This window comes from Mus musculus, chromosome 19, assembly GCF_000001635.26.
Source record: "Mus musculus strain C57BL/6J chromosome 19, GRCm38.p6 C57BL/6J".
In the NCBI taxonomy this organism is placed as follows: domain Eukaryota; kingdom Metazoa; phylum Chordata; class Mammalia; order Rodentia; family Muridae; genus Mus; species Mus musculus.
This window is the reverse complement of record NC_000085.6, coordinates 30,559,510-30,573,768: the sequence shown is the minus strand read 5'-3', so window position 1 is coordinate 30,573,768 and position 14,259 is coordinate 30,559,510. Positions and strand designations below refer to the sequence as shown.

General features: G+C 39.2%; 1 protein-coding gene across 3 annotated transcripts in view; it reads left to right on the top strand.

Annotated features, from left to right (window-relative positions):
* Positions 1-9,282, top strand: part of Prkg1 (protein kinase, cGMP-dependent, type I) — a 1,200,782-nt gene extending 1,191,500 nt beyond the window's left edge. For 2 of the 3 annotated variants that reach the window (NM_001013833.3, NM_011160.3), the window contains exons 17-18: positions 2,091-2,157; positions 4,433-9,282. In NM_001013833.3, coding sequence (NP_001013855.1) covers positions 2,091-2,157; positions 4,433-4,531 — 166 coding nt within the window. In that variant the 3' untranslated portion in view covers positions 4,532-9,282. The remainder of the gene's footprint in view (positions 1-2,090; positions 2,158-4,432) is intronic. The other variant, XM_006526768.4, reaches the window with a different exon arrangement.
* The last annotated feature ends 4,977 nt before the right edge of the window (positions 9,283-14,259 follow it).

Here is a 14,259-nt window from a genome sequence, read left to right as displayed (position 1 = left end):
GAGCAGGACCACAGTGGGTACCTAGCAACTGGAAAGGCAAGCTGAATTGGTGTGGGGATATCCTTGGAGTTGTTCATCCAATCCATGTGGTTTAGAAGTAGTGTGTTGTGTGGGTGACTGATGGGCAGTAACTGAGGCAGAATGGGTGTGGGGGAGTTACCTGGAGTTTCAGATCAAAATGGCAGCCAACAGATCAGGAAAAGGTCTTTACCAATCCCACATCTGATATAGGGCTAATATCCAATATATACAAAGAAATCAAGAAGTTAGACTCCAGAGAACCAAATAACCCTATTTTAAAAATGGGGCACAGAGCTAAACAAAGAATTCTCAATTGAGAAATACCGAATGGCCAAGAAACACCTAAAGAAATGTTCAACATACTTAGTCATCAAGGAAATGCAAGTCAAAACAACCCTGAGATTCCACCTCACACCAGTCAGAATAGCTGTTTCTATAGCACAACTACATAGACCAAACCCTTCTCTCTAACCCTTGCCATTACAGTCTCTTCAACTTGCATAATTGGGACAAATGACTAAGCTTTGTCTGTTGAGGCTACTGGAGCTGGGAGCTGTCTTAAATCCCAATTATACTGTGAATTAAGAGGAGTTTTAGCTAATTTACTCTTCCAATTTACATCAATGTTCAATTGTGTTATAAACTGACTTAGTATCGTATGAAAAATATGTAAATATCACTACATATGTAAAGACAGAACAAAGACCCTTGCTGTGAAGGTCACCTGTGTAGGGACAAGATTCTTTTGAGAAATGCTGCAAATAGCAATGTTAAAACAGCAACGAGTCATACTCAAAAGCCCTGTTCCATATGATCTTTCTCCTTTCCTTCTATAAGCCTACAGTGTTCTAGGAGCCTCGTGGATAGGTAGAGGTGTGTCTAGATCCCCTCATTGTGAATTAGCCACCATTTACCTTATCATATTGGAAACCAAGGTATCCATGGAGCCACCCTATACACTCCAAAAAGAGGGCAACAGAGAATGTGAGGACATGTCTTAGCAAACTTTTGAGGTTCAGCTTGAGCCACAAAAAATCATATATATGGCTATTGTTAACACATATATCACACCATCTCTCATCCATACCTATCACACCATCTCTCATCCATACCTGGGCGAGTCTTTTTCTTCATGAGTGTTTCTTTCTAGTAACCCCCATGCTGAAATCTATGGTAAAAATCTTTTCCTAACAAATTCTAACTTTGCCGTACACTGGCTCATCGGAAATTATTTTCTGCAATAAGATCAAGAATCCCTTTTTCACCTTAGTAGAGGTTTCTGAAAGACTATCTCAGGCTGCTACAAGTGACAATGTGGGACTGGTCTCTGATCTTCTACCTCCACCATACCTGGGATGTTGACTCACTGGCAAAGATGGAAAGTATTTGTAATGCACAGAGTTAAACATATTATGACATTCATTAAATTATGATATGGCAATAACTTACACATACAGACAAAAATTGAAATTACAAAAAAAAAGTTGTGTGGTAAATTAATGTGTGAATTTGGTAACTAAACTTTAAATGTAAATATTTTAAAATGTACACTTAACTGTAAAATATTTTATAGATAAAACTATAATAGTAATTATAATTATTTTAATTATTTGATGTTTAATAATTATATTTATTATTTTATATCTTTAACATTGTTTTATATATTATATTTGATTTATATTTATTGTTATTAAATAAAATTCTTAACAGTTATAAATATATGATATAATTATTTTTAAATATTTAAATATTTGAATAGTTTTTAACATTTTATAAAATAAGCTAATTGAAAACATTCTGAGCCAGATGTGGTAGCACAGATGTGAAATGCCAGTACATCGAACTGGAGGCAGAAGGATCCATAGTTCAAAGTCATTATCTTCTACATCGCAAGTCCGAGACCCTTTCCCAGGTGGAAAAACAAAATCAAAATTAAATAGAAATAATGTCTATTTCCATCACATGAAAACATTTGCATGGCTGCTTTCTACCACGTATGTCAAACGTTTTATAGTGAGAATATTTAGCAGAGAGGCAGTGTCTTAATTGTCTTTATTTTTGCTTCCTAGGTGGTTTGAGGGCTTTAATTGGGAAGGCTTAAGAAAAGGCACCTTGACACCTCCCATAATTCCAAGTGTAAGTAGACTTTTTGGCTTATGAATGATGTGCCCTTGATGGTACCTTTTAACCAACAAAGACTTGTTATTTTTAGAGTTTTACCATCAGATGACAAAAACCTATGAAGCAGCATATTAAAATGATGACATATTCTAAAATCCAAACATGATACCAACAAGTCTAGGATTGGTCGTTATACATGGAATCTACCTTTATCTTTTTAAATTCTTCACTGGAATTCAGATGTGCTTTATTCCTGAGTACACATCGGCTTTTGTTATGGTACATGTTAAAGATGAATGTGCATCTGAAGCTAAAGAGTGTATACATTTACAGCAAGCGTGTATGTCCAGTCTCATCTGTACATCTATATCTACCCCAACATGACTGTGAAGTCATGTGTTCTTCCCTCCTTCCATTAATATCTATAAGGAGGCTCTATTTTCCCAGCATAGTTTACTTGGCAAGGGGTAGAGAGGCATGCTGTTAAAGAGCTACTTTACCACGTGGACTGTGTATACCATATTAACCAAAAATAGACAACTGCATGAACTTGTATCTTTCACCTGAATCTGCCATCTAATGCATCCCACTGCACTTCGGGAATGGTGAAGGGAGCGCTTTGTAGCTCTGTGGATTTTGTTAAATGCTTCGACGCTCTTGGATTAATTCAAGATTCTTTGTATACAGAAACATTTTTCCTTTCTTCCAAGATGTATTTCTCCACTGATTGTTTTTCATTCAGGAAACAAAGTAAAAATACTGCACTCAGACCTCACAGCATAGACCCCAATTACATTTCGGGGGGTTTGTCTTCAGCGTAAGGGTAGGGTAAGAAACTAGAAGCCCCAGATATCTGATGTAAATTTTTCTCACCTAAATTTATCTGGGACTACTTTTATATAATAGGAATATTACAAGGGTTTTGGCTGATGTCCTGAAGATTGGACTTAACCAGCCAATCTGTAAGAATTGTGCTCAAGTTTAGAACAAATCTCTAAACTTCCATTATACTTGGAATCAACATGTTTCTTAGAATTCTTTCATTATACTTTTTTAAAATGCACATGCAAATTTCATGATATGCCTGCCTCTCTAGCTTTCTGCCATTACACCCTCCTCTCTTATGTGGGCATCTTGGCCAGTTTATTAGCTCTAGAACATAGAACCTTTTTAGGGCCTTGGTGTGTCCTCTTTATTGAAAAATTACTAAGTTAAAATAATATCTTTGCAAATAGATTTTCTATAACCACTTAAATTTTCATAGCACTTGTATGTTTTTTCATAATGCTATAATTTTGTAATTCCTCACAGGTTTCTGTGATTATTTGTTTTATGTACACAATTATTAACAACGGTCTAATTTCCCCTGGGTATAACAAGAATGCCTGGTTGCACTTGCTCAGTTACTCAGAATTTAAAGCAAGACATCCATACCATACACGTTCCAAAATGCTCTCTGAATGGAGAAGGATTAAAAAAAAGAAAAAAAAAGAAAATTCCATTGAAAATTCAAACCCAATGTCAGGCGTGGAGGCACACACCTTTAAATCCCAGCACTCACACCTTTAATCCCAAGGGAGGCAGAAACAGGTGGATCTCTATGAGTTCAAGGCGGGCCTGGTTTACATATTGAGTCCCAGACAAGCAGAGGCTACCCAGTGAGACCCTGTCTCAAAACAACAGCACCACAATTCTAGTCCAATGGAAGAAGACGATTCGTACATTTGCAAGATAAAATACTATCTTTCCGTAAACAGACTGAAATTCTGGCATTTGTCACAACATGAGTAGGGGAGAGGAGTCACTTTCTTAATTCAGGCACAGAAAGAGAAAGAGAGTACACAGTTAGCCCCATGAGCACTCTAAAGGCAAGTTCCCCTTACAATGTTGAAATTACAGGCTGATAAAAATAAGGATGGCAAGAAGAGTGAAGAATGGGTATTTGATCTATAGCTACCGAGTTAGATCGAAACAGAAAACACTGGCTGCTAAGGCATCAGAGCAGGGAGAGCAAACACAAAGAGGAGCTTCACCTTTCAGAGCTGGAGGAAAGGATGCTCAAAGCCTTCACAAGGACCAAAAAGGATTCAGGAGGCATATCTTAAATCTGACCTAAACATTATTGAATGCATACATCTGTCAGGTTACCCATCAGTATATACAGATTTTGCTTTTGTGGTACATGTTTTAAAATAAAGAGCAATCCTTTTCAATAACAGAAAGTAAAATCTCTAGGTCACAGTTCTGCCCAAATCATCAAAAGCCTCTTGTTCCTTCTGTCACCTTGCAGGTTGCGTCACCCACAGACACAAGCAATTTTGACAGTTTCCCTGAGGACAGCGATGAGCCACCACCTGATGACAACTCAGGCTGGGACATAGACTTCTAATGTATTTCTCTTACCTGCTTCTGCCTTGCTGAAGACAGCTTTTTTTCTGAGACACAGCTGCCAGCAAACCTGAGGGAAAGAGAGAAGATTAGTGCTCGGGGTCACCATGATGCCTTTGATCGATGCTGCTCCAGTAACTACAGTGGCATTAGGACTTATCGCTTAGATGACGATAGTGCTCTTTACCTGTTTTATGTTTGAACCTAAAATAGCAGTTGACATGGTGGTCCTGAAGCAAAGCCTTTCACCAGTAAAATGATGTTTTCTATTGTTGCGATAGCCTTGCTTTGCTCTGATTATATTTTGAAAGAGTGTAGGAAACACTTCAAGTAGAAGGGTCTGCATCTTGCTAGAACTACCAAGGAGAATAGAGAATAATATATTTGGTACGATAGATGACTGTGGTACGGAACCTGGGCTACATTCCCTTTCATCAAGAGAGGGGTAGAGAGCCTGTGACTGCAAGCTGGGATATATATTGTACAACGAGGACCACATATCTGTGGGTCGCAGAGTTCATGTCAAACCAGTGCTAGATGTTTCTGAGTTTCTTTCCGAGCTGATGACAAGACTGAATGGTACCTTTTCTTTCTGATCGGTTCTAAACATTGGCCCTGATTTAAAAAGCACAACTGTATGGTTCTTGTACGAGCCTCCCATGATGGGTACATAGTGTGTTTTTGGAGATGGGAAAAAAAAAAAAGCAAGAAAACTGAGAAAGTGACATGGCAATATGGAAGTGGGAAAAGGAATTCACAACACCATTTCATATCTTTAAAAAAAAACATATTGTGCTTATTATAGATGGTCCTGGAAATGATTAGCAGCCAATTGGTTTTATTTATTACCTAACATCCTCAAAGTGAGGCTTAAACTATTCCCTTTTATAAGAATAAACCCCTGGGGGGAGGGGTGTGGTAGGGTGGGGAGGAATTAAGACCCATCCAAAAAATAAAAATGAAAAGGTGCTATGTCTTTCTTTCTTCTGTGACATCAGTGTCTGAGTGGACGACACAGATTCTAATCATCATGTCTAGCCAGAGACTCAAGCATTTTCACCAACTTTATTAAAAATAAACTCCTGTCAGACATCGCAACACAGTCCAGGTCTCAGAGAGGAAGGATATTAAAAATGTATTTAAACTAGTCTCTTGTCTTAGGCCTGAACCAAAACAAAATACATATGTCCAGTCTGAAAGCACAAAGACAAGTGTTCAGACTTGACTGTACTAAGGAGCTTTGTTGACTTGAGGCCAGGGAGGAAGGCAAAACCAGGAGTAGAGGGCTGTTCCCTAGAGAAGTTTATCAGAGTAAGAAGGGGGTAAGAAAAGAAAACAGAAAACTGATTTCTCAAAAACGACATTTTTAGCTGAATCAAGCAGAGGTATTGCAATCTTGAAATTTCACCTGAGCTAGAGAAGATAAGATTTGAAGATATCAGATGTACTGTCCTTTTCACGTGAGGAAAAGAATCATCAAATTAAAACAAGAATGTGTTGTTGGCAGGCCAGTTGGCCACTATTATTAAGTGGCACAACTTTCCAGAGGTTTCCCTTGGCAGGTGACATTTATTTGTACAGACAAATGAACAATTGTCCAAGATAACATCCTGATTTGGATATATGTGTGTTAATAGAGGTTTGCTATTTTTCCAGTAGGGTTTTTTTTCCTATATATATGAATTCCTACAAAAAAAAAATGTTTCCATTAGATTATCATAGCCTAGCCAATAAATCACATGATTTTTGTTTCAAATTTCATCCTTAAAACTTTCATTGTGCTTATCCTATCGAAATACAATAGTCTAAAATTTACATTTGAAGCCTAAAACTGCTGAGTGTATAGTTAAGCAGGAAAAAGTTCAATTAAAACTTTGATCTGATGATGATGATGATTGAAATCCTCTCTTTCATAAGCAATTCTCAATATTACTAGATTTCCCAAAAGATCTATAGATTTCAACAGACTATATACAATAAAATTAAACATATCATGCTAAAGTTCAGGGATTTCTGGAGGTTTATTTATCTTTTAACTGGCTTTAAAAACATAATTCCATCATTATCATCAGTGTTCAATAATTTTTGTTGCAAGATAGTGTGGTTTAGGTATGCTAAAGGCTTGCGAAGGTATTATATTAGCCTTGCTGTTAGCAGAGGGGATCTGTCTCTCTAATTTTTCAAATAGTCACAGATACCCAGGAATTAGCACAGACCATGTATTTAAGAACTGGGGTTCGAGGCTTAGACAACATGTGTGTGTGTGTCTTGTGCATGTGCATGTGTGCATGGGTACGTGTGCATGCGCGTACGCGTGTGTGTGTGTGTGTGTGTGTGTGTGTGTGTGTGTGCGCGTGTGCGTGTGTGTGTGTTTGCATGTGTGCATGGGTACATGCGCGTGCGCGTGTGTGTGCATGTGTGCGTGTGTGTGTGTGTGTGTGTGTGTGTGCGCGTGCGTGAGTGTGTGTGTGTGTGTGTGTGTGTGCATGTGTGCATGGGTACATGCGCGTGCGCGTGTGTGTGCATGTGTGCGTGTGTGTGTGTACGTGTGCATGTGTGCGTGTGTGTGTGTGTGTGTGTGCGCGTGCGTGAGTGTGTGTGTGTGTGTGTGTGTGTGTGCATGTGTGCATGGGTACGTGTGCGTGCGCGTACGCGTGTGTGTGTGTGTGTGTGTGTGTGTGTGTGTGTGTTCTGTGAAGAAGAAAGTTGTTGCTTCCAGCTCATGATTTTCCACTTGTTTTCTTTGTTCATTTCATCCACAGTATTAGTTAGAATGCCCAACACAATCACAAGATAAAGGTGAACTCTATCTTCCATGAACGGCTAACAGAAAACATTCATCAAATTTTCAACACTGAATTTTAAGGATTTAAATCTTGTCTTAATGAAGACACTAGGGCTATAATTCATGGTCAGCTTCCTAAACCACATTTTAACTTTCTGGACTTTTCCATGCCCCCTTGGGTTTTGGATCATTTTGTTTTGTTGTACTAAAGACCATCTGGATAAAATAGAAAAGTGCCAACCTGTTTGATTTGCTAACTGACCTTCCTGTTGATAGTTTTGTGTGTGGGAAATAGGGCTTCCTGTGTGTCCGAAATCACAGCAAAACAGCAAACTGCCGAGAAAGGACATCACAGTGTTTAAGAAGATCGAACACATTAGAGAAAATGAGTTTTGGAAAATTGTTAAGGTTGATTTTTTTTATATTTGTGATCTTCTTTGTTTTTTGGATGTAAACGAGATCCATGTAGCATTTAAAACAAATTTATTTTTATTATGATCCTCATTAGTCATAGTTTTTTCTTCCTTAAAATTAGGGAACATACACGCGAATTACACATGTAGAATAATTTCTAAACTGTGGAATCGTCCTCACTTCATTTCCAAATGACAGGCTTGATGACAAACCTAAAGAAGTCAGCTACCATATTGAACACAAGTGTATTAAAACTGACTTTATACAACAGAGGCGATTTGTGCATTATCCACCACATTTTCTTTCAGGATAGGACCACAACAAATATTTATGTAAATAGATATTTTTGTGTGATATTTTGTGGTACATATAACTTTTTTTAGTGTTTCACAGCATTATTTTATTTTATTTGTATTAAATAATGTTTTAGGTCCAAGTAGACTTGAATGGACGTTACAATTGTTAGTATTATTGAAACTTAAGTCAACAGTACTGTCATCCATCTGTCCCATAGTTTAGAACATGACCTGGCTATCTGGCGTTGTTGCAAGTGCCTTAAACTCATGGCATCTTATTAAGAAAACAAATTTGGTGTTATGCTGCATGACAAAGACAAACACACCTCAAAATGTTGTCCTTTCTTAGCTTGCTGCGTTTTACAGTTCTTTCTGCTAACAATTTATAAGCCTTTATTATATAATATTGATGAATTACAGAAATGATGAAGTTGTTATCTTATTTCTGTTCAATGTACCAGAGCTGTGTGTCTGTTCATGAGATACAGCGTCATTTCTGTGAAATGTATAAATGTATGTGCAGGTCAAATTACTATATGACATACTATCAGTCTGTATACAGATATTCCTGTTTTGCTAAAGCTGTGCAGACTCAACAAATTTAAAAAAAAAGTAGCGCAGTCAAATCCTAACATATCTCATTTTAAGATTCCATTAACAATGGTCAAACCCAAAGGAAAAATTGGAAATGACTGCTCACCACACCTCGTTAGGAAACCAACAATGAAAATGTACCTTGGTGCACCCCTCAACAAAACAGGATGCTCTCTCTGAGTTCTCGTATATGTAAATCATGTATGAGGCGAGTTTTCAGGAGACTTTGAAAGCAAACCGTTGGAAGTATGTTGCTAGCCCTCCTCCTTCTCTAGCCCTGCAACGACAGACAGAGCTCTGGGACCTTGGCTATGACGCAGAGGTTTGGGCTTTCTACGTAAAGGGACATTTCTTTAAGCATCATTTATCAAGTTTATTTCAACGTATGATGTTTTTACAACTGGTCAGTTCTTTTGTATTCTTACAGCTATGGTTATTTGACTGTCCTCTTACAATTTGTTCTACATGAACGAGTCTTTTGTTAGAATGCAACAAACTGTCATCTAATGGTCATTGGCCACTTGCACTCTTTTGATGTAGATTAAAAACTTTTTCATAACTTAACCTGCTTTGATTTGCTTTGTATTTTCCCTGCAGCTGTAATTGCAGAGTGCCTGTTGGATACTTTATAGAGTTGAAATAAAAAAAATAATTACTTTTGAACTTATTTGTCTTTAATTCTAGATGAGTCGAACAATAGAATGAGTGTGGTACCATACAGCACTTGAGATGGCACATAGTCACTCTAACTAGTACCCAAGTGTCTTTCAGGAAATAGCATAATAGAAACATAAGGCAGTGGTTTGGTTGTTTTTTAATTCAATAAAGATAATATCAGAAGACCGTGCAGTGGGAAGAGCAAGATTTCCATAGCAAACCTGGAGTATTTGATATGTAAAGCACTGTTCTGTGCCTTTGCTCCTTGGATCCTGCCACTGAGCTTCAGATACACAGAGAACATAGGATGCTGAGGACAACAGGGATGTAAAAACTCAGTTCTCTTAACATGCCACCGCCGCCTTTGCTCCTCATTGCAGGAAATGACTAACCCAGTAAAGCTGACATCTGGGTTCCCTCAAATCAATTGCTTTTATCCCACTGACATGCTTGGATGACTAGTGACAGTTCATGAAAACTAGATATCCTTTATGAAAACCAGATACCCAGTCCAGTAACTTTCTCAGACAGTCAAAACCTGGAAGGAAATATCTACCCGTTTTTTTCTACCATAGTTCTAAGAATGATTTTATTCATTTCTTATTTTTTTAAAATTATCCACCGTGTTAAGCCCAGTGTGTTGTGACACTGATGCTTACAAATGACATAATAAAAGGCTAGAGTTGGCCACTCCCCCACTATCACATCAGTAGAGTCAAGTCATTATACAGTTATTCATGGGAGTCAGCGTCAGTAAGTCAGTGTCTTAGAGAAGAATCTCCTACTAGTTACAGATCTCTACTCAGCTTTTCAGCCTTAAATGTGTCCTATCCTGATTAGTCACTCTTCTTATTACTGTGACCAGCACCTGAGAGAGAGAACTTAAAGGAAATCTTCAAACCTTGATGTCTCCAAGAGATCAGGCCATTAAAGCAGGAAGGCATGATGGAGCAGAATGGTGCCCAGCAGGACAAGCAGAAAGCAGCAACCACACGGTGGCTCACAACCACCCATAATGAGATCTGAAACTCTCTTCCAGTGTGTCTGAAGACAGCAACAGTGTACTTATCTATAATAATAAATAAATCTTTGGGCTGGAGCAAGGAGGGACTGAGTGAATGGGGAATCAAGCCAGGCCAACCGGAGCGAGCAGAGGTCCGAAATAAAATTCCCAACAATCACATGAAGGCTCACAACCAACTGTACAGCTATAGTGTACTCATATACATAAAATAAATAAATAAAATCTTGACAAGGGAGCTAAAACCATCCAGTGGAAGAAAGACAGCATTTTCAACAATTGGTGCTGGCACAACTGGTTGTTATCGTGTAGAAGAATGCGAATCGATCCATACTTATCTCCTTTTACTAAGGTCAAATCTAAGTGGATCAAGGAACTTCACATAAAACCAGAGACACTGAAACTTATAGAGGAGAAAGTGGGGAAAAGCCTTGAAGATATGGGCACAGGAGAAAAATTCCTGAACAGAACAGCAATGGCTTGTGCTGTAAGATCGAGAATTGACAAATGGGACCTAATGAAACTCCAAAGTTTCTGCAAGGCAAAAGACACCGTCAATAAGTCAAAAAGACCACCAACAGATTGGGAAAGGATCTTTACCTATCCTAAATCAGATAGGGGACTAATATCCAACATATATTAAGAACTCAAGAAGGTGGACTTCAGAAAATCAAATAACCCCATTAAAAAATGGGGCTCAGAACTGAACAAAGAATTCTCACCTGAGGAATACCAAATGGCAGAGAAGCACCTGAAAAAATGTTCAACATCCTTAATCATCAGGGAAATGCAAATCAAAACAACCCTGATATTCTACCTCACACCAGTCAGAATGGCTAAGATCAAAAATTCAGGTGACAGCAGATGCTGGCGTGGATGTGGAGAAAGAGGAACACTCCTCCATTGTTGGTGGGAGTGCAGGCTTGTACAACCACTCTGGAAATCAGTCTGGTGGTTCCTCAGAAAATTGGACATAGTACTACCGGAGGATCCAGCAATACCTCTCCTGGGCATATATCCAGAAGATGCCCCAACTGGTAAGAAGGACACATGCTCCACTATGTTCATAGCAGCCTTATTTATAATAGCCAGAAGCTGGAAAGAACCTAGATGCCCCTCAACAGAGGAATGGATACAGAAAATGTGGTACATCTACACAATGGAGTACTACTCAGCTATTAAAAAGAATGAATTTATGAAATTCCTAGCCAAATGGATGGACCTGGAGGGCATCATCCTGAGTGAGGTAACACATTCACAAAGGAACTCACACAATATGTACTCACTGATAAGTGGATATTAGCCCCAAACCTAGGATACCCAAGATATAAGATACAATTTGCTAAACACATGAAACTCAAGAAGAATGAAGACTGAAGTGTGGACACTATGCCCCTCCTTAGAATTGGGAACAAAACACCCATAGAAGGAGTTACAGAGACAAAGTTTGGAGCTGAGATGAAAGGATGGACCATGTAGAGACTGCCATATCCAGGGATCCACCCCATAATCAGCATCCAAACGCTGACACCATTGCATACACTAGCAAGATTTTATTGAAAGGACCCAGATGTAGCTGTCTCTTGTGAGACTATGCCGGGGCCTAGCAAACACAGAAGTGGATGCTCACAGTCAGCTAATGGATGGATCACAGGGCTCCCAATGGAGGAGCTAGAGAAAGTAGCCAAGGAGCTAAAGGGATCTGCAACCCTATAGGTGGAACAGCAGTATGAACTAAGCAGTACCCCGGAGCTCTTGACTCTAGCTGCATATGTATCAAAAGATGGCCTAGTCGGCCATCACTGGAAAGAGAGGCCCATTGGACTTGCAAACTTTATATGCCCCAGTACAGGGGAACGCCAGGGCCAAAAAGGGAGAGTGGGTGGGTAAGGGAGTGGGGGTGGGTGGGTATGGGGGACTTTTGGTATAGCATTGGAAATGTAAATGAGCTAAATACCTAATAAAAAATGGAAAAATAAATAAATAAAATCTTGAGATCACAATAAATTACATCACTTATGGCCTATTTTTGCATTAATTGTTGTTACACACACACACAGAGACATGCTCAGTCTTTATAGTGTAACTTGTGTGTATGTATTCAGGCCTGAACATTTGCCATTAGATTACTAATTAATGGTTCTCTTCAGAGAAAGTATCTTTAATTAGAAAAAGGAGGGAACCCATACAGAAGGAGAGGAATAGACATAGTATAATCTTCACAAGGTATGATTTGTACACACAGAGAGAGGGGGGAGACAGTACCAGGCATGCAAAACCTCCATTCCAGTTGATCAGTGGAGTTCAAGAGATTTCTAAAACAGCATAAGCTACCACTGTTGCCCTTGGTTGCCTCCCAGAACTTGAAGGTGAGGCCCTATAAATGAAAACATCACACACTTCAGACACAGGACTTGGAGGAGTTGGGTTAAAATGGACCTGGAGGCCTCCTCCCTGGGGACTAGCTCTCATAGTAGCTGAAGGTGCTTTGCATGCTGCCAAGGAAGAAAAGTAGTTGGCAGTCTTCTCGCCCAGTGTGAGCCTACAAGCCATGAGAATGACCAGCATTGCAAGATACACTCAAGGATGCAATATCTACCTTGTGAGCAACCAACAGTCATCTAATAGGACTTAAGCCCCACTCAAAAGGAGGGTATTCGTGCCTGTTACTTTATACCCAGCCAACTACCTGTGGCTGCCGATGTCATGCACTCTAGAGGAGAGTCTACTACTGCTACTTTCCTAAAACAGCATCATTTCTGTGTTCGAAACCAAAAGATAAATGTATCTCTCTGCCCTCGTCAAAGAAGTTTCTGGAACCCCCTGGAATTTGAATTACAGATGGCTGTGAGATGAAATGTGTGTGCTTGGAATCAAAATCTGGTCTTCTGGAAGAGCAACAAGTGCTGTTAACTATGAAGCCATCTCTGTAGTTTTATATAATAGTGTGTGTGTGTGTGTGTGTGTGTGTATTATGGATATAATTTTTGAAAATCTTCCAAAAGTCCCCAAAAGTTGACAACATACCACAGGTTAATGAGCTGACATTCTAAGAATGAGGAGAAAGAGTGGCTGGTTAAAACTCTTTTGTATGAGAACATTTTCTAGCCTAGAATTGGGCTTTGGGTCCATAGCTACCTATGACCATGAAGCAACACTGTTCACTGGATTGTTTTCTTATCCAACCAAAGCCCACCTTCTTGGGTATGGAACCACCCAGAGTGGGCTGGACCCTTCCACATCAATTGTTAACCAAGAAAACAACCCCACAGTGCCACAGACCAGGCCCAGTCGCCCCCCCCTCAATCTGTGGGGATCAGGGTCTCAGACAGATGGGCATAGAGTCGGTGAGAATGGGGTAACAAACAGACAGGACACAAGGGACTGTGCTGAATCTGAATGTAATGTCAAATTGAGCATCAGACTTTTTATACAGAAGAAAATAGGGAAGGTAGGTGACACATTGGCAAGATACAATGAGGTTACTGGATGCTTAATGACTCATACACAAAACAGGAATGCAAACACAAAGGCTGGCAGGAACTGGGCAATAAAACAACTGAGACAAAGTCAGCTCTATCTAAGGTCAGCAATAGTCTTAGAAGCCAGGTGTGAGGTCTTTACACTCCAGGGCAAGGGCTCTCTTGCCCAAGTCATGGTTCTAATTAGGGAGTTCCACTCTAGCTAACCTTCTCATGAATAATGCAATACTCTAAAACCACAGCCCGATCTACTTCCTAAACCATTGTAAATTCCTGTATATGGGAGTGACTTGGCTTTTATTCTAAGTGATGGTGTGGGGGACTTTCTACTAATAAGTAATGTAGTCTGCCACACATAACTATAAGAAGAATTCTAAACTTACTTTGCTAAGCTTGCCCTGAGATTTCTAACTCTATGTAGTAGATAGTAATGCCTGATTTCTTTCACTATCTCTCTTACAATACTAGAGGCAATTCTGA